Here is a 21067-nt window from a genome sequence, read left to right on the forward strand (position 1 = left end):
GTCCTAATTTTTTAACCGATTACAAAATTTTACTAACATTCTGAAAATTTTACAAAACGATTTAATTACTAGAAAGTTTTTAATGCACCCTCCAACTTTCAACATTGTTTTTAAAGACAGAAAAAGTAATTACGAAAATAAATAAATATCGTAAAATACATTGAAATCAATTTAGGCAGAATTTTTAATTGTTTTGAGAAATGTATTTATTAACCTAATAATAAAAACTATAATTTTGCTAGAGTCGCGCTCATTATACAATAAACTCTATAACTGATGTTTGCAACAAAGTTGTAAACCTAGTCACTGATACATCAACATAGTTGTCAATATAAAGTCACTTCCACAAAAAATCAAAACTTTTTAATTTTATTCAACATAATTAGGTTAGATTAGGTTAGGTTATATTGGCTGTCCACGAAGGACACATTTAGGCTATACAGCTCATTGTAATACCATATATGTGTTTTACCACCTTTCCGCTGATATTTTTATTTATCAGTCACTTAATTTCAGAGGCTGAGTGCACCTCCTTCATGCATATACCATGCACTACATCAGCCCATCGCAACTATTAATTAAATTAATTTTGTTGCGAAGGCTGGAATCGAACCCGCTACCCTAAGCATGCCGCGATTTTGGCTGAGAACATGATTGAGAACCTTAAATTTCAGCCATCAACCCATCTACACACGTTCAACTTGGTTGTCAATATAAAATATTTCAACTAAATTGAATGTAGAGAGGAATAATCAGAGGAATGGTTTTATATAAATTGATTTTTGTCATGTATTTAATAAAATTTTGTAAATTTTCTTAACTGAACTTGCCAATAGGAATATTTATAGTTTACTCCATACGTAGTCCCATATTGTATGTGACAGTGTTGACCCTAAAATATATTCAGTAGTGCGAATAATTTTGAATATAATTTTTAGAAAATTTTAATATTTACACCCACGTACAAAAAATGTTCATAAATAAAAAAAGGAGTGAAATAAATAATTTAATTATACTTTAATTAGTAGAAAACATAGCGTACATTCATAATACCTAAGTATCTTTTTACACACACATGTGTGTAAATTGTTACATTGTAACAATCTCGTAACCCTGTGTAATTTATGATTTTCATGTAATTTAATAAAATTCCACGTAATATATAAATATATATATGTTTACCAAACCACCTAGTTTTTTGTACCCACAATAAAAGCAAAAATATTTCATATTATATAAAATTATTTAATTTCCATTATGTGCAAAAAAAAAAACACAGACAACAAAATCTGGTGTGAACGCCACAACACCTCTATATATAGTCTTTACATTTATAAAATTTAACCATAGAAAAAACATATGCAACAATTTGCGTTCAATGAACGAACGACACTATCCGTATATCAGATATATTTCGTGGCACCATACAGATTATAAAATGTGCATTTTTCAACCACCAAAAAGCTTTGGGTTAGACAAGGTCCACAACTTCAAAAATTATTTATGAAGTCTCGATACTAAGTATTAATAGTATATAATTAAATGTTATTTAACAAGCGAAAACAAACAATTGACTGAGTTAATTGTTGAAATACCTTGTATAGACAGTGTTGATGACTTTGTCACATTAAACGTACATACATGTCACACACATATAATTGATATACGCATATAATACACACTATACATTTTGCGCATAATTTGCGCTCTCACGGGTAAACAGTGCTTTTTACGAAAGAGTGTTTCAACAGGATATCTCTTTTCGTTTTTGAGTAATCGTGATGACAGACGGGCAGACAGACGACACACAAACAGACAGACAACCGGAAATGGACTAATTAGGTGATTTTATGAACACTTATACCAAAATTTTGTTCATAGTATCATTATTTTTTTCATAGTATCACAGTATCAAGCGTTACAAACTTGGGACTAAACTTAGTATACCTTAGTATATTTCATATACATGGTATAATAATTAAAATAACTATTTCTGAACAGCATTGAGTCAATTTCGTAACAAAATAAATTATATATTATTTCAGAAATTATATACGCCGTAGGTATGTGCATTACTTAAGGTTAAAGTGTTTTTACACTCAGCTCATACAGTACAAAATCGGTATAGTGTAAAGTCAATGAATCCGAAAACGTTTCCAAGACGTTTTAAACAGATACTTAATTGAATACATTTTATTTAACAGTCTTCTAGGCATAATCTCATGACTTCAATTTAATAAAAATATATTAACAAAAATAGCGGCTTCATGAAACATCTTTTTTGGGAGTATTTTCAGTATTTTTTATCCTTTTTTACCAGTGGCAAATTATTTGAACTAATTGAATAAACTTCTATCGTCTATTTTATTTTCATTTATTAAATTTTTAAATAAAGCATATTATTTATGATTTTAATGTTCTTGAAGTAAGTTATACTTTTTCATATATAGAGATTAATATAAAAGGATTTGACATTACTCTCCGTTTTCTTTAATTTATCAGCCAAGTACTTTTAACTTTTTCGAGATAAAAGCACACTATTTTTAAATTTGGCTGATAAATAACTGCACATGCAAATTTTAAATAGACATGTTAAATTCACTGCTGGAACGAAGAAATTCTTCCGCTCACACTATGGTTTAAAAGTGGATTTATAGCCGAGTGAATTTTGGATATTTGTCTGTTTATTAAAATTAGAAAGAGATGAAGTACGCGGACGGTGGTAAATGATACACGTCGTATTGGTAAATGAAATTAATTTATGTCTAGTAAATTAAAATAACATTGTTTGATTATAAAACTATAAATCATATTAAAACTACTGCCATACTTAGATTATTTGAAAAAGTTCTGCCATTTATTAGAATAGTATTCGGTGCGATGTTAGCGAATGAAAAAATTATCATAATTATTTTTAATTGCCTTAAACAATTTTAAAATCTGTAATTGTCACCTGTAGAGAAGAAATGCGCGCTAAGAAACGCAGTAAACGCAACAGCTCATGATAGGTGCTAGACGTTTTTCATCTGTACCTAATTTCAATATGTAGTTTGTAGGTGTTTTCCTGCACGTTTTGGGCTTGAAGAATAATCAGACAAATCAGTATTTAAGGTATTTCGAAACGCAATCAAAATAAGTGAAAAATTAAATTAATACCAAAAATTTAAAATTTAATTAGCAATTATTCAATATTAAAGTCAGCGTTTTTATCTTAGTGCTCTTTTTTTCGTAAAATCGTTGACTTTGATAGTTAATCTATAAATATATAGGAGACTTTCTATAGATATAGATAGATAGATAGATAGATAGATAGTCACTCATCACGATATCTCTGGAACTATAAGACCTAGAGACTTGCAATTTGAGAGGAATATTCCTTTTGCCAAGTAGAGGTCAGCTAAGAACGGATTTTACGAAATTCCACCCACAAGGGGGGTTGCGGGGGTGTTCATGAATAAAAAATTCATATTTTTCAATTATGGCTTTTAATAGTTCAAAACTTGGTCAGAATGTTTTAAATTACATTTAGAAATTTTTTTAACCTTCGGAGGGTAGAAAGGTGTAGCGAGAAAGTGGGAAGGAAATATCGAATATTTACAAATATACCTAAGTGGGGTATCAAATAAAAGAGCATGACGTGTACATTACAAAAATGTTATCCAACGCAAGGAAATGTGGAGGGAGGGGTGCAAGTGGGGATGTTGCCCAGCAAAGCGGGCGGGTAACAGCTAGTTTCTAATAAGCGAACTGAGAATTGATGTGCAATTTTTACAAAAGCGTATAAACGTACGATTACTTGATAAATAACACTGGTCAACAAAATTTGATTTTTTTTTTGTCACATTGATGCGACAGACATTTCTTATAGTTTTTGAGGGTGCGAAATTCGAATTCTAATTCAGAATTTCTCTAATATATAAGGTTTTCGAAATATTTTTAGCTAAAATAGGGAAAAATTCGTTTTTTGGTTATATTTGAAATTCCGTAACGCCACTATGTAATTATTTTTTCATATGAAAAATTGGAAGATTTCCATTTCCTTCCCTCTTACTTTAAAATACTTTTTGAATTATTCCGATATCCTTTTTGCTCTTCGAGAAATCATATCACATTTATTTTAGTTAAAATACCTATACATTGTATTACTACTAATATAATATTTATATTTAATTAATTAATTCTATACTTATATATTTATATATTACCTATTCTATTTCTTGGAAAAAGATTTTGGAAAAATTCAAAATGGTTATTGAGGGGGAATTAATGGTATTTTCTGATGGCGTAAATGTTTTTGTGAGGAAAAAATATTCACCGGTGAAATATGATAACGTGACGTGCTGAAGCAATTTTGCGCTCAGATTCATATTCAGCACGTCAAAAAATTTTCAAAAAGTAAAGTCATGCTTCTGTGACAAAATTTGTGTTGACCAGTGTAATCTATTTTACACGTATATCGGTGTATATATGATACGGTTTCAAAATACCTTAAGAATATTTGCATACATAGAGGATTTTTTTCTACCTAAACTTCGAAATATATTTATTGTGTATATGTTTCTGAGTTTCGTACTTCAGTATCTATATTATATAATCTGCTTTTTATAACATTTTTCTGTTAAAAATATGTTGTGTATTGAAAATATATTTCTCTCTGATATGAATGTAAAATCGTATACAACAAAATAGAAATCGATGGCTTTTTATTAACTTTAAAGAATAATATAAACTAGATGCCATTTAAGTTATTTTTTGCTTCTATATTATATTTTTTGCTTCTATATATATATATATATTTTTTTTTTTTTTTGGTTTTTCATAAACCATTGTATTTTTTTATACTTATACTTATATATCCTACGTATAACTAAAATCCTATAACAAACACGCCAAGAAATAATAATTCGATATAGTTACACTAAGTTCAACAAGTACTGAGACGATTTTCTCGGAACAAAGATATGCAATTAAAATAGCTTTATTGCTTTAGGAGAAAATCTAATGACATTTACAAAATATGGAATTTAGACAACACAGACTTTACGTTGACCTTGACTGTGATCGTATTCTTAAAGGTTCTTTCAACATTTGCTAATCTTACAATTTGGTTTGTGTACTAAATTTTGTAAACAATAAACATCTGATCATTTCGCTTATTAATAATAGTTATGATACAATAGGGTACACTAGAAATACAAATAGAACTTGTAGGGTAAATCCTAGTTAAAGAGAACTCTAAGAAAAACACATATAGTGGAAATTGAGTCTGGATATCTTATATAAGACTTTTCATTTATTTCTCATGTTAAGTAAAGAGGTATCACATATGTTCTAGCCAAAAAGCACAACTGTCCGGAACAAAAGCAAATAAATGAAAAGGTCTATTTTTGCCAAACGTCTTACCAACTCAATCATATATGCTGTTAGTGATATTTGCTATTTTTTCAACTCCATGAAGAATTTATTTTTTTTGTCAACATTAGTCAATTTTTAAACCTCTTATTTTTTCTATACTTAGTTTTATATATAATATACATAAGAATCTTTCGATTTAAATTCAATTTCGATTCAAGATACATTTATTACTCAAACTTGCGATTATTATTAATATTTATGATAAAATGGCGTAATAATAAAGACAAACAATAATTTAAAAAAATTCACATATACCAGGAATCGAACCGAGGTCTCTTTGATTTATGCCAATCGTTTGACCCACTCGACCAAATATGCTGTCAATGTAAAAATCAATTAAAATTTTCAAATGAAAACCTCTATTTTTAATTCTAATAAACTTGACTTTCAGAGATAATTTTTAAAAAAAAAACCATAACCTTGTTGAAATATAATCGAAATATGAATAAGTAATGTAACAAATATGTGACGAAAAGTAATTTGATTTTTTTACAAACCTTGGAGGTCATATTTACCTTAGGCTTGACACATATATATCTGAATATGGTATCCCATTAGAAATTTAAAATAAACCCTAAAGACACAAAGAAATTTGTTTTAAAATCTGTCAACCTTTGTAGAGAACATTTTTTTACTGCTTCTTTTCGATGAAAAATTTTTGGTCTATGTACTTTTTAAATACAATGTATCGACATGAGATAACAAACTTCGTTTTTAAAGTCGAATAAAAGTATGAATCTTTATTTTTTTTCTCGGAGTTATTAAAAAAATAGAAACAGAAACTAAATACAGCTTCAGTAGCTGTGCATCTTTGCTCACGTTGAATCTTTGAGATTTCACTCAAATTTTTCTAAATAGATCTTAATGTGTTATTAATTGTAAGAAGATCAATCAAATTTAAAGAATATAAAAAATAAAAATATTCCATCGCTCCATTTACCATTGTCGTCACTATATATTCCTATATTCCTTACCAATATATCATAAAAATAAATCAGAGAGTGAGTTTATAAAGAAACCACAAAAAATTATATAAATGGGATAAGGAGGGATAAATGAAACAAAACAAAAGGCAGGTTGAAAAACGTAGCTGTTGTAGAGAAGGTAAATTTTGGAGTTATCCAATAAAAATTAAGTTACAGTAAATTCTAGGAATTACTTTTTTTTTTTTGCAATACTTTTTAATATTATTATTTATTGTTGTTTTCTTGTTTGAATTTAAAAAAAACTTCTATGATGTATTTTGTATTTATAACCAAACTTTTTTTACAACGTTTTAGAGAAACTTATAGGGAAAATTTGCCATTGCACGGAACGTTTACGTAATCAGAGAATTAATCCCGCTTTCGTAAAAACAATAGTTTGTGCAATTCCTACATATTTTCTTTTATCGACTTGGGCGAGAAACTGTTCGTACATCTAATTCCTCTTCGTTTGAAATTGACAATTTATCGCTTCTGTTCACAATGTATTATAATTTCACTCTTCCCATTAATTTTTCTAAGCCCTATAATAATATAACTCAATGTAATACCATACAAAATATAAGTAATTAATACCATACAATGTCAACAAAGCCACATATTATGACGTCACGTCCGTTTTAAAATCTGCATTTGCCTTATAGAAATTTGAATTTCTCTCACTGATTTTGTACTTTTATTAATTAATTTTAATAAATTAATAAGATATTAATTACTAAAATAATGGTTTTGAAATGTCCAGCCAATAAAGTTGCGCAAAAAAAATATTTGAACCAAATTTAAATTTCATGAATATTCCCTATTACTTGAATGAATTTTTTTTGGGATGATCAATGTACTGGAAAAAACAAACAAATTAATTTTCGAAAACAATAAGAAAATGTTATAAATTTCTCTACCACTTGAATAATTCGTACAGATATTAATTGTTTTCTTTTTCTAGAAAAATATCTTCTTGCAAATTATATTGTGCAAGGTGACAGGTGGTCAGGCTTTAATCACATTTTCAAGATTCATTTAATCACGTAGTTTAACAAAAAATATTTAGAATGTTTCTAAATAATTTAATCTGTGGATTAATTTTTGTTATAAAAGCTACACACATATACATAGAATGTATAAAATGCAAAAAGCTCAACAGCTTTGTGTACAGAAAAGGATAACATATTTTATTTATATTAAAGTGTTACTCTCTTTATGCTACAACTGAGTAATATATATTTCAAAAAAGATTTAATTAATGAGCATCGCTTGTCATCACGAAACACATAGATGACTGCACATGCCTGCCTGTCTGCTGTTTTAATATGTCTTTTATTTTAGAATAACAGAAAATATTTTTATATAAAAATTTCATACATGCCTAAACAGTTTGAACTATGATCTATACGCTTTTTTCAGTTTCATTTCAAAAATTGTCAATTGTATTTCTAATTAATAAATTTTATTAGAGAAAATATGAATACGGGGTGTGATAAAATAAAATATTAGGATGAAATTTTCCAATGGCACCTTGGCTTCAATCATCATCTTGGAATTTCCTTTAGCATAGTTTGGTATTCCTTCAAGAAAATTCAGCAAGTTTTCTCGATGAAGAACTTGACGCCATTTGTAAAATATTCAGATCAATTGATATCAATAAATCATAAACCTTTTCGAAATCTGCTTCGGTAAGCAAAAGTGTTTCTTACTAGAATCTATACCAACATGAATACACATCTCACCAAAAAGTAAAAACTCTTATATCTTTTGAAATATGTATATTTTTTTCCTGTTTCATAGCAATTGAAAAGAAGACACAAAATGAAGGAATATCTCTCCGGGAAATTAAGCATATAGAATATTATTTAAAAATTTTTCCTACAAATTTCTAAAGCTATCTGTTTTGAAAGAAACAGTTCCGGCTTAAATGCAAAACAAACGATTTTCAATGTCTGGAAATTTTGAAGGTATCAAATATTTTAAAAATAACAATAAACGTATCATATGCGTACAAAAAAAAAAATTAAGTCTTAAGAAAAATATAAATTCATACAATTTTGGGTTAAACGTCAACTCACGATGCTGATATTCGCCACATACTGCTTTTTGTTAATGTTATTGATGATAATGTTATAGATGGGGTAGTCGGGAAAATGCCTATAGCCGTTGAAAAGAGAAAAAAATTATTAAAATTACCATGTTTAGCAACCCAACAAAAAAATTTTTTCTAAGGTTTTTTTCTTTAAAAAAACTAATTTTGTAGCCTTAAATCCTCAGACAAACCAACATATTTTGAAGTGGTGTTATGTCTTATATTTTTTTTTAATGCTGTCTCCTTCAAAAATTATAAGACAGCCATGTCAGAAGAAAGAAAAAGAAATACCTAAATAGGAAAGAAGTAACGAACGTTACCGATTTTACATTTCTGACTGGCAGCCTTTTCCTTCCGTTTATGTTTGACGGGAGTTTTCCACAAATGTTGATATAAGTAATTATTTCCAGAAGTTTTGTAAATAAGTACTTTATGATTTTTGGTGGAATTTCCCACTTTCTAACATTTCTACAAGCGAAGGGGAATGCTTATAATATGAAATACAGGGCGTCATAAACTGCCATGGCTTCATGGGCATCTCTTATTTTCCACTGGGACTTTAAAAACATACAAACATACATATATTCTTACTCTTATGAACTTTCTGTATACTTGTTCAGAATCCCCAGTGGAGTAACATTCCAGCCAACTATATCATATATCATAAAGATTTATATAACCCTATACATCATCCTGTATTTCATATTTTAAGGATTCCCCTAAAATGTCCCATTGTAGGAATGTAAGACAGGGGGAAATCCCCCCAAAAATAATAATGTATTTATTTACAAACTTCTGAAAATAATTACTTATATCAACATTTGTGGAAAATCCCCGTCAAACATAAACGGAAGGAAAAGGCTGTAAGTTCAGAAATGTAAAATCGATAAAAAATTCGGGCTAAATTTTTTCTATGAATTTAATGCATATTGAAATACTTCGTTCCTTCCTCTTTTTTATTTAGGTATTCTTTAGGTGTAGAGGGCGGCGAACATTATTTTTATCCAGAGCGACAATATAGCTAAATCGGGCCCTGTTGCCATGTGAATAATATTGATATGATACGCATGATGTGCTGCACAATTTTTAAATATTAAAATGTGGGAAAAAAATATCGCACAATTTTTTAATATTAAATTTGTTGTATAAACTTTCAAAAACTTTTCAATGCCTATTGTAGGGAATCACATATTCAAGTCAATTCCCTTCATTTTCCTTGCCTTCACTTATAATACCTTTTTTTCACAATTTCATAGTTCTTAAATTTTGTGTGTGTTTTTTTGGTATTGAACTTTCTGTAGGTGTAAAATTTTTAAAATCGTTTAAAATTTTTAAATAATTTTTGAGTTTATTCATTACAAACTAACTAACATACAAAAAATCAAATATTTTACTTTACATATAATATATTCTCTAAATAATAATATTAGTATATGATAAAATATATAAACAAAAAATAACTTAAAATTTTTTTTTGTTACAGACAGTTGTAGTGTGGGACGATGTGTTCCATTAGTTACACCCGGTTCATTCTTAGTTACGCCCCGCGGTCGTGTATCATTGCCAACATCACGTCGTTTAACTGCAACACCTCCACAAACAGCATATTTGGCACCAGAATATCGTCCTGGGAAAAATTTCACCGACACCGAATCAGAAAAGGTAACATATATAATATATTTTCTTAGTTCGCCATTGTCTTGTTATAGTTATATATATATTGCGAAAATTTTTAATGCGAGACGTTATCTCAAATTCATAAAAAGGGGATTATATTGACTAGGAATTTGCTAAAATCTACATAATAATAAGTAAAAAACTATATTTTAATTTTCTACATTATGTTTGCTAAAATTGATTTCATTTAGGAAAATTTTGTTGTAATATACTTACAGTTTATAAGAAGTGCCAGCCAGCATTTTATTTTAATGAATTGGTCATCAAATCTTTATTTACAAGCTCTTACTCGACTTTCAAAACTTTGTACGAGCTTTCACCGAATAGTTTTTCCATTATTAATCATTGGAAGCTTGAACTTTAGTTTGAACGAAGAAAGTGATGAAATCAATTAGCCGAAATTCTGTTGCTTTTTCAGGTACAAAGCAGTTTCATAGTGGTTTTAAGAGACTTATTTTTTTAAAACTTACCTGTCTCAATATCTACGATTTTCAAATGATTCAAGAAGGTTGTTATAATTAATGAAAATTAATATCCTATTTCCCCAATACAACCATAATGATTTACTTAGATGTTAAAATTTCAATCTTCAAAACTAATTATTTCATTAAGAGTCCGGGAAACCTACTGTTTTTAACCGACTTCAAAAAAAAAGAAAGAAGTTCTCAATTCGACTGTATTTTTATACCATGTATATGAAATATACTAATGTATACTAAGTTTAGTCCCAAGTTTGTAACGCTTAAAAATATTGATACTATGAACCAAATTTTGGTATAGGTGTTCATAAAATCACCTAGCTATTTCATTTACGGTTGTTTGTCTGTCTGTCTGTCTGTCGTCTGTCTGTCCGTCTGTCATCACGATAACTCGAAAACGAAAAGAGATATCGTTCGTAAATGAGCAACATCTTGTAAACCGTAAGAGATAGAACAAAAGTTTAAATGTAAAAAATATTAATGCTAATATACAACTTTTGTTTGAAATATTTTTTCGTAAGCACTACTGTTTACCCGTGAGGGCGCAAATTGTATAGTTTGAATTATATGGGCATATCAGTTATATATGTGTGACATGTAGGTATGTATGTGTAACGTGACAGAGTAATCAACACTGTCTATACATGGTATTTCAACAATTAACTCCGTCAATTGTTTTTTTCACTTGTTTTTTTTTATTAATTATTAACTAACGTAGAATTAATTCACAATTTTTGAACAAGTTTTAAAACTCCTTAATATTAAACACTACTACCTTCCCTTAAACTCTTATAGTAAAGCCACTGTGGCAACACTTCCTCTAAAGTTACCCACAGCTCATACTCATTAAGTGGTGTACTATTATAAACAAAATAACTAATGGGATTGTGTTTTACTAATTTGATTAGACTTTTGTTTTCTTTAAATGAAAATCCTATCAAAATAATGACTGTAATCTATACTTACAAGTGAGAATTGACTTACTCATAGTATAATAATTATAATTAATATAAATGTTTAGTTAGAATCATACAATCCGATTACAATTAATAATATTCAACCTAATTTAAGATATTCTATGTATGTGTATACACATTATATATACGATTTCGACATTGTAAATAGAATGTGCAAATATTCACACAGAAATCTTATTAAATTTAGAAAATGTAATAACACAATTATTAAATAACTACCACAATGTTATACCAATATAATAATATATACATATTCAGTTGGTTGAACAATGCTTTTATCAACTCTCTAAATTCTAAAGCACTCAAGTTATTTTAACAAAGTATAAATTTTATTAGAAATTTTTAGTCGCATCAATAAATGTTTTTAGTCGGGAGTCCTCAATTACAGCTCCGATTTTGACGACTTTTTTTCAAAATGATTCTTTTTGTATACTATTTAAAATCAGATACATTTCAGATGGGGGAAATAATATAGAGGGGGAATAGGCAATGTCTCGACTGATATATCAACGCCCAGCCTGAATCGCTAAGTATACAAGTTTGGAATTTCGATAAGATATTGATTTTATACTGTAGGTGTCACATAAGAAAGGATTTTTCGAAATTCATCCCCTAATAGGGTGAAATAGGGGATGAAAGTTTGTATGAAAATATTTATAACCCGTCATTTTTGAGTTGATTACTTAACCGATTTTAAAAGTTTTTTCACCTATAGAATGCTCCATTATCAGCAAATAAAATGGGCTTAATTTTATTTTGAAAAAATTATGGTTCCGCACCAAAAATAAAAATCCATTAAATATTGAAACCGATATTTTTGAATTCACTACGTAACCGATTTTAAAAATGCTTTCATCTCCGAATGCTACATTATCAGCAAGTGACATGGCCGTATTTTCTTTTCAAAATTATTAGGGATTCGCAGGGAAGTTAAGACAATTGATGGCTATAACGTGGAAAACTGCTAGTTATTTATATTGTTTAAACAATATTTGTGCAACTTATATAAAAAATTCATTCTTGCGTGATTTGTTTCCACAAAAAATGTATTTTAACTTACTAGCAATAAAAATTGCTGTTAACTTTTGGTACAGAATCCTAACTTTTTGAAAATAAAATTCAACCCATATTAACTGGTGATAATGTAGCATTCTATAGGTGAAAGAATTTTGAAAATCGGTAAAGTACTAAACTTGTTTCAATTTGTAATGGATTTTTAATTTTGGTGCGGAACCTTAATTTTTTTAGGGGATGAATTTCGCGAAATCCTTTCTTATGTGACACCTACAGTTTAAAACCAATATCTTCTTGAAATTTCAAAATTCTATCATTAGCGATTCAGGCTGGGCGTCATTGCCTATTGCCTCTCCAGATAATTTCCTCTATCTAAAATGTTTATGACTTTGAATAATATACAAAAAGAACCATTTGGAAAAACAAAATTTTTTTAAATCGGAGCTATCATTGACGACTTCCTCAGAATGGCTATTTAATGTATTTCTTTATCCGACTATTTAGTCATAAAAATAATTGAAAATGGTTTAAAATGGTTCATATGTATGTAGAAATTATGCATACCACATGGTCTAACTTACATTGGACGTTAACGCTGACCGTAGTTAACTCTCCCTGATAAAGCCAAAATCAAATTTTTTTGTATTCATAGTTTTAATTAAAAGACTTGGAAAGAAAAGTCAGTTTATGTTTTATCTAATACAAAAAGGGACTCTGGCATTTTTTTTTGAATTTGACATTTGGTTCTTTCTTGAAACTCTTGACGATATAGGACGTATCTTAGCGCCGCGATAGTAAAAAAATGAACTTTTCATATTAAGTCACCCAGTTGTTCATTTTCATTAAATAAAAATATTATAGAACATTTATAGAATGCGTTGATATATATATATTGTAGAAATTTCGTATTGTGTAAAGCGTACTTTTGAGTTTTGACAGCTGATTCTTTTCGTTATATAAAAATATTGCTCTTCAGTGTTGTTGGAAGCCTGAATGGCTCACTGCCAATTGATGAGAAAGTGGCGCTACTCTAGCTAATTTTTTGAATGTTTACTACCCATAAGTATAAAACCAAATTTTAAAAACTCATTAGTTCACTTTTTTATGGAAACTAACCCTTTTGAAGATGGATTTTTAAATTTTCGTGAATTCAGATTCAAGAAAAACGAAAGGGAGAGTAGAAATATTTGAACCACGATTGAAATTAAACTTAAGTTTTATCAAGGAGGGCTTACTACGATCAGCTTTCATTCAAACAGTTTATTGTATCAAATCCTGCATTTTTGATGTCAGGAATAATAAATGGCAAAAATTGTATTCATCGCAATTCTCATGTACTAATTATTTATTCTTGATTTTTGCATATGTATACATCGTCTAGTAAAATTAACTAAAGATGACTATTTTTGAAATTAAATGATAATTTAATCTTTATGTTAAATTTTAATAGCTTTTAGTACTATTTTGGGGAATACAAGTATGTATTCAAATAAAATGATAATGATTTTCATTTTGATTTGAAATTGTCTTCTTTATGACTGCAAACATGTAACTGCACTATACGAACAAAGTAAAATCAGAAGTGGGAACAATAATTTTGTTCAAATAGACATTTTGCATTGGGGAACCATAATGCAGTTTTCTTATTATAAATCAAGCAAATTACGTTTATTTGATTGCTGGAGTTTTTTTAACGCTCCATTGGGTACATGAGCCTAGCCAATTTTTTTTTTTTTTCATTTGCATTTTATTTATGCTTTTTAATGTTGGAACCAAAATTTTCCTAAAATTGTATGAGCTATCATTTCTAATATTTATTAAGACGATACATTCCGTAGATTGATACAAGAACGTTATGTGTCACTTGTCATTAACATTACTTGTCACTTGTCATTAACGTTTATACATTTTAAGTAGTGATGTTCCGACTAGTCGGCCAAACCAAAGAGCGCCGACTATCCGACTTCTTATCATTTGGCATTGCTTACACTTGAACACTGTTGACATTTCATTCAAAAAAAAGCATACATGAAACGTTTTTGGTGCAGTTATTAGAGCCCCATACAATAATTCCAAACGACATGATCGAGTAGAAGTTTGAATAATAAATAAGCAACAGAGATTTTATATCAATTCTTTTTTCATCATTCTTAACTGAAAACAAACTGTATTTAGCCTTGCACATAATGAATCTATATGGAATATAATGACGTTTAACCTTCGTTCCTCAGGCATACGTCTATGATAGAGGCCATCCAATTAAATTTTTATGATGTGGGTGGAGTCGGTTACTTCCTTCTTATCCAAGCGGCGAAAATGTGATCAATGTGCCGATCCATAAATTATAATTGATCAGACTGCCGCTGCCTTGATTCGAACCCGCCACCTCCCAATCTAAGTAATCAAAGAGTTAAAGGCGATTGCGCCTTTAATCGCTCGGCCACTTAGCCGATCCTGATGAGACTTTCTTTATGACATGAGTAAATTGTAATTGAGGTATTTCGTTTTAATGAACAATAGTGTATTTATCTTTTACACGAAAACATCTGTCTGACCAATGCAGAAGCGAAAATCAAGAAACAATGCGAAGTATATAAACGATGTTCCAGCACGCTCGGTGGTGGAAACTTGTGCGCGAATAAGCTGTAAACGGAGCGTCACGGAAATTGTGGAATACTAATCGACTAGTGGACACAAATATAATTTTATGATAACTTATTGCTTGTTAATTTAATTATGTTTTTTTATATTTTAATTATTTGTTTTCTTATTTTGCAGATGTGGATTTTTTCATTAGGTGAAACCCTTACACGCACTGCTTTAACAAATCATTGTGCTGTTACACATCTAACACCAGCATTATGTCGTGCTTTGTCGGCGATGACCAGACGCAATCCCACTCATCGTGCAAACCTCATGTGTTTATTAGATGTAAGTAATGCATTCATTTTAAATTATCTCTTTACTGCTCTGCTCAGTATTGCATTCTATATAATCTCACTTGTTTTTATTTAGAACAGCCTGTATATTAAATGTTATTTTATATTCTAGTTATGCTGATTTCTCAATATTGCATTTTATCTGCAAATTATTCATTTATTTGAAACCAACACCCTCCTCCGTTTAAAGGATTACTATTTCTGAGTGTTTAACTCTATTGGATTCATTTTATGGATAAACCCTATTTTATTCATTTTGTGGATAAATAAATGAATTTATTCCACTTAATATGCGTATACGTATTTAACCGACGAAAAAAAAAGGAGGTTATCAATTCGACTGTATATTTTTTTTGTGTGTGTTACGCAATATCATCGCTAATTATGAACCGGTTTTTTTATTTTTTCTATTAAGCGGTTAGGAATTCGGAATAGCCATATATAATTTAATTTCCACAAAGAGGGTTGAATTCTCAATAATATAATATTAAAGAGAACAATTTTTTTTTTGAATTAGCAATTTTCCAATGACTTTAGTGCATTTTGAGTAATCCTGTTTAAAAAAAATTCCACCCTTAAGGGGATGCAAAATTAATAGGAATACAAAAGTAAAGGGGATGGCATTTTTTGAAACGTTTTAAATTTTAGCTGCGACTTTCGTAATTTAGATCGTAAAAGTCTCCTTATTTGAAAAGTTTTAAAATTTAACTAATTTTGGTAAGCCATACAAATGTAGATACATACACTTTTTAAATCACTAAAAAGTTTTTGCAAAATAAAGTTCAAAAACTAAAACCCCGACAATTACAGAATCGCGATCGTAAAAGTTTGAAAACTAGAAAATATTTTCATCTGAAATTGTTATGATAAGTCAAATCGTCATTACAGTCGAGGGGCCTCTTTTCGGTCCTGTGGAAAACTTTAATCTTAGAGGTCTCCCGACTGTAATGCCGATTTTACTTATCATAAAAATTTCAGATTAAAATATGTTCTTGTTTTCATAATTTTAAGAGCGCGATTCTATAATTATCGGGGTTTTAGTTTTCGAACTTTATTTTATTTAAACCATTTTGGAGTTATAATTTCGTGAGAAAGTATATGTCCTCTAGAAGGCGCCGTATCCAATTTAATGTCACGGTACTAAGCATATACCAAGCAGACGATCAAGACGCTTCTAACGATATCTCATTTGTCAAGTTATGAAAAGTAGTTTTGAAGCTGGGAGGGAACAGACGAAAATACATACATTTTAATCTATTTTTCGGTTATAATTTCGTGATTAAGTATAACAATATGTATATATTTATTTTAAAAAGTGCTAATTAAGCCCTTTAATTTGATACCAAACACGCTATAATTAAACCCAATTTTTTTTTCCGATCATAACTTTATGTCCTGTAGAGGGCGCCATATTCAATTTAATGTGACGGCGCCATATTCAAAGCCCTTAACCAGTGGGCGATCAAGACGCTTCTAACGATACCTCATTTGTCAAATAATGATAAGTATTTTAGAAGCTAGTAGGGAACCAATGAACATACATACATATCGGTCAAACATAACCCTCGTCATTGTATAGTCGGGGTAAAAATAGAACTCGCTTCAAAAAGAGCGCTAAAAAAATAAATAATATACATAAAGTAAAAATGAATTTATCAATAATTTTCATTCATCCTAAGCTCAAAATGAATTTTGCGTCATAATGCATAAAACGCAAATGCTCACAAGGAAATTATTGATAGGATTGTTTGCCTTTTAATGAGCTTTAATACAGCTTATGTGTATGCCCCCTATACAACCAATTATTTTTTACTTTTTGTTCAAGCCGGTACCATTTTTTGCAAAAAAATTTTTTTAAATTTAAATGTGCATATTCTCATTGAATATTTATTTAACCGTAAATGGAATTGGATCAACAATCATATGTAAAACTATTTATTAGATTTTGCTATTTAATTTAAAAAATTTATTTTGTATGAATAAACAGTTTTTATAAATAGTACCATTTAAATTACTTAATCATACCCAGGGGAGGATGAAAAAAAATGTTATGTTTGTCGCTAATGAGACTCCAACTCAAGACCTTTTGTCATTGGATATCATAAACGGTTTTGTTCACCAAGTATCTCACGAGCATACTATAACATAAAAATTTGATGTTTGACTACAGAACGTTAGGGATTTGAGTGTATACGATTTTTTCTTTGTATGTGGTATACGCTACTATTATAATCCAAATAGCTGAAGAACAAACAAGTTATGATTTCCTTTTTTCTTTTTCAACCAAAGAATTTCTTTAGAATTTCGAACGTTCTGATCTACTGTGGATAAGTAATCATAAAATATGCCAATCAAAATTTCGCCTTTTTGAATTCCTTTTTTCTGTAATTCTCTTAACATTATAACGTCACAATTTCCAAACCCCTCTCATATATAAAAAATATAAAAAATTTAGTTTCATAATAAAAATATGTAATATATGACTATGTTTACTAGCGCGATAACGTTTGTGTGTGTGTTCTGCATACATAAGCATACAAATGGAATAGACACGAAGGACTTACATAAAATATAGTTATCATAAAATATGCCAAGCAAATTCGTCTCTTACTCTTTCTTCTAATGAAGTTATTATCGTTTAAAACTTGTAATTCTTTAGTCATAATTTTGGCCCAACCTGTATATGTAATCAATTATTTACAGTTGCGACAAGAAATTCAATCTATTAGTAGACTCCAAGTTAAATTTGGTTTGAAAAACTGATGTAAGCTTTGAGAATATTTCGCAAACCGTCAAGTTAAAGTGAGGTAAACCTTAATGAAAACACCTTTATTTCGATCGTGGAACCTTAATATAAAAAAATTAACAGGATGTTTATATTAAAAAAAAAACAAAAAAACAAAAAAAAAAACAAAAAATACAACTTTGATACATTAGGGATTTCCCGTCACTCTGTATATTACGAAAATAATTTAAAAATCTACAGTTAATAAAAATCTACCCTTCATCTATTTCCGAAAGAAAATTATGTTAAAATCAAGCCGCTTAGCCATAATCTTCCGTATCGTAAAGTGTGAATAACCAAGCCTGTATATTTATACAGAGTGTCTAGCTAAGTTGGCTACATATGGAAAACTTTTTTATTATAAGGTTTACGAAGAAAATGGTATCTTTATAAAAAAAACTCTGCTTTCAAAAGTATTAACAATAACCTATTCACTGTTGACATAGAATGTATAGGGTGGCCACAAATTTAGAAAGTTCGATAGGAATATTAATGGTCATTTAGAAATGTAGACCATTTTGAATAGATAAAAAGCTAAACGGTTCCAGAAATCACTCCCGAGATATGTAGCAGTGTATTTAAACAATTACAATAATTAAAAAAAAAAAAGTATTAAAATAATTTTAGTGGGACTATAATTTAATATGATTTCGTTTTATTATTCATTAAATAATGTAATTTTAATTTCCCAGAGAGAAATAAAAGATACCCACAAATACAAGAGATGCTTCACCCCTACATAAGTTCAAAGAGAAAAGGAGTATCCAAAATTAAGTCGTCTTAAAAGAAACTCTGAAAAACGTTGCCAGCTCTCGTATCATTCTATTTACAACTTTGTTACAGTTGTTTTAGGAAGCTATCATTGTCAACTTCCTTTATCCTCGTTCAATGTCTATTTTACTCTTGAATATGAATAATCTACCAATTATTCACAAGCACTTCTCGATATTGAATTTCGAACCCGATCAAAATCAAGTTAAACATATAATGTTATTCCTCAAACAAATCAACGTATCAAATACAAATTTAATAGCATTGTAATCAATATTTATGATATAAACACTATTTGCATACATTATCATCCTTTAGGGGACAACTACCATGTTGATACCATCTAATAAATTTAATTATGACAAGCAATATAACACATGATATTGGATACATGGATAATGTTTGTAATATGATCTACTATACATAGAAATCAAAATTTTTTTTTTGATCGATCCAAGTTTTTTTTTTAACTTTTTGCCCAATTGACCAAAACAAAAGTCGCGAACGAAGAGTTGAAAAAACCTCGGAACAAAACCGAATTGGAGGGCGTTCTCTAAAAACAAAATAATAATATTGTAGAAATTTAAAGTGAAAACACATCTTATACTAACTTATAGAAACTATAATACTATCCTAGTACTGATCTCGACGAGAATATAGGTTATGTTAATGTTATAAATATTTATTTAACAAAGTTTACTTAAAATCGGCGAAACGGATGACAAAAATATCTTACGATAAAAAGAAAAGTTGACGGCAAATGTAAAAAATTTAAATGAGAAAACTATATATCTCAAAAACCCCTATTCATTGACGTCTGATAAGTTGATTTGGATGCACGGGTGCCGAGAAAACTTAAATAAATGAATGAAATAGTCGTTTTTAAATTTGTTTATAACTTTTTTTCTTTTTCGATTTTAAAGTTGATATTTGGTGAAGCTATGAGTAATAGGTTCACAAACCTTCAGTTTTTCTGCAAGTTTTGAAAATTTTTACAAATATCGCATTTTTTCAAAACAAAAACACCTTTCGCAAAAACCAAACTTTCCTGTTGGTCGAGAGATTATGGTAGAGTAGTTTTCGGGTCTTAATCTTCTCGCCTAGACTTCGTTTATCATGATATTTTCGTCGCAAGTGAAATTTTTTTTTCGTGAAACGACAGCTACGAACCCGCTAAACTCGAGTGTTTCTGTCAAAAAAATAGTACTTTTTTCAAAGCCCGATTTCGGCATCAAAAATACCGCCAGAAACCGCTTTACCATAGTCCCTCGACCAAGAGGACAAAAACGAATTTTTTTTCGAAAAAATGCGATGTTTCGAAAAATTTTCAAAATTTTGTGAATATCTTACTCATTCACCAAATATCAACTATAAATCGAAAAACAAAAAGTTATAAACTAATTTAAAAACGACTATTTTCGCTAATTTTTTCCAGTTTTCTTGATATAGATCTCAAAAAAACCTATCGTCAATCGATATATCTTCAATCGATAGGTTTTTTGAAATCTATAACTTTCCCATTTAATTTTTTTGCATTGGGGGTCTTTTTTTTTATCGCAAGAAAACTGTTTTTTTGACTTTTTAGGTTTATTTAGCCATTGATTAGGCGTTTTCTTCTATAACGTATTTTTTGATAACAATTTTGTCAAATTTAATATTGAATCTCCGTAGATTAATTGAATTATTATATCTTTGTATCGGTAACAACTTACTTCTGTACTTAGATCAAGATAAATATTTGATGTATATACATCAATTGAAGTGATGTGTGAAGTAATTCATATAGCAATCGATAGAGTCGTTAAATTTAAATTTAGTCTACAGTATCAACAGCAAATATATTTTAGCGCAAAATGAAAAATTTTGACAGGGCTGTGTCTCGGTTTCCCTTATGTAGTTTTGGCCCGCTTCTCACTTCGTAACTCGGTATTAAAATAGAATATCCATCTGATT

The 21067-nt window shown here is 29.1% G+C and overlaps 1 protein-coding gene across 1 annotated transcript in view; it reads left to right on the top strand.

Annotated features, from left to right (window-relative positions):
- LOC123305441 (tyrosine-protein phosphatase non-receptor type 13-like) overlaps positions 1-21067 on the top strand; it is a 230337-nt gene that overhangs the window by 158340 nt on the left and 50930 nt on the right. The window contains exons 4-5 of the mRNA XM_044887158.1: positions 9956-10134; positions 15398-15550. Of these exons, the coding sequence (XP_044743093.1) occupies positions 9956-10134; positions 15398-15550 (332 nt within the window). The remainder of the gene's footprint in view (positions 1-9955; positions 10135-15397; positions 15551-21067) is intronic.

Source organism: Chrysoperla carnea, chromosome 1 (genome assembly GCF_905475395.1).
Source record: "Chrysoperla carnea chromosome 1, inChrCarn1.1, whole genome shotgun sequence".
In the NCBI taxonomy this organism is placed as follows: Eukaryota; Metazoa; Arthropoda; class Insecta; order Neuroptera; family Chrysopidae; genus Chrysoperla; species Chrysoperla carnea.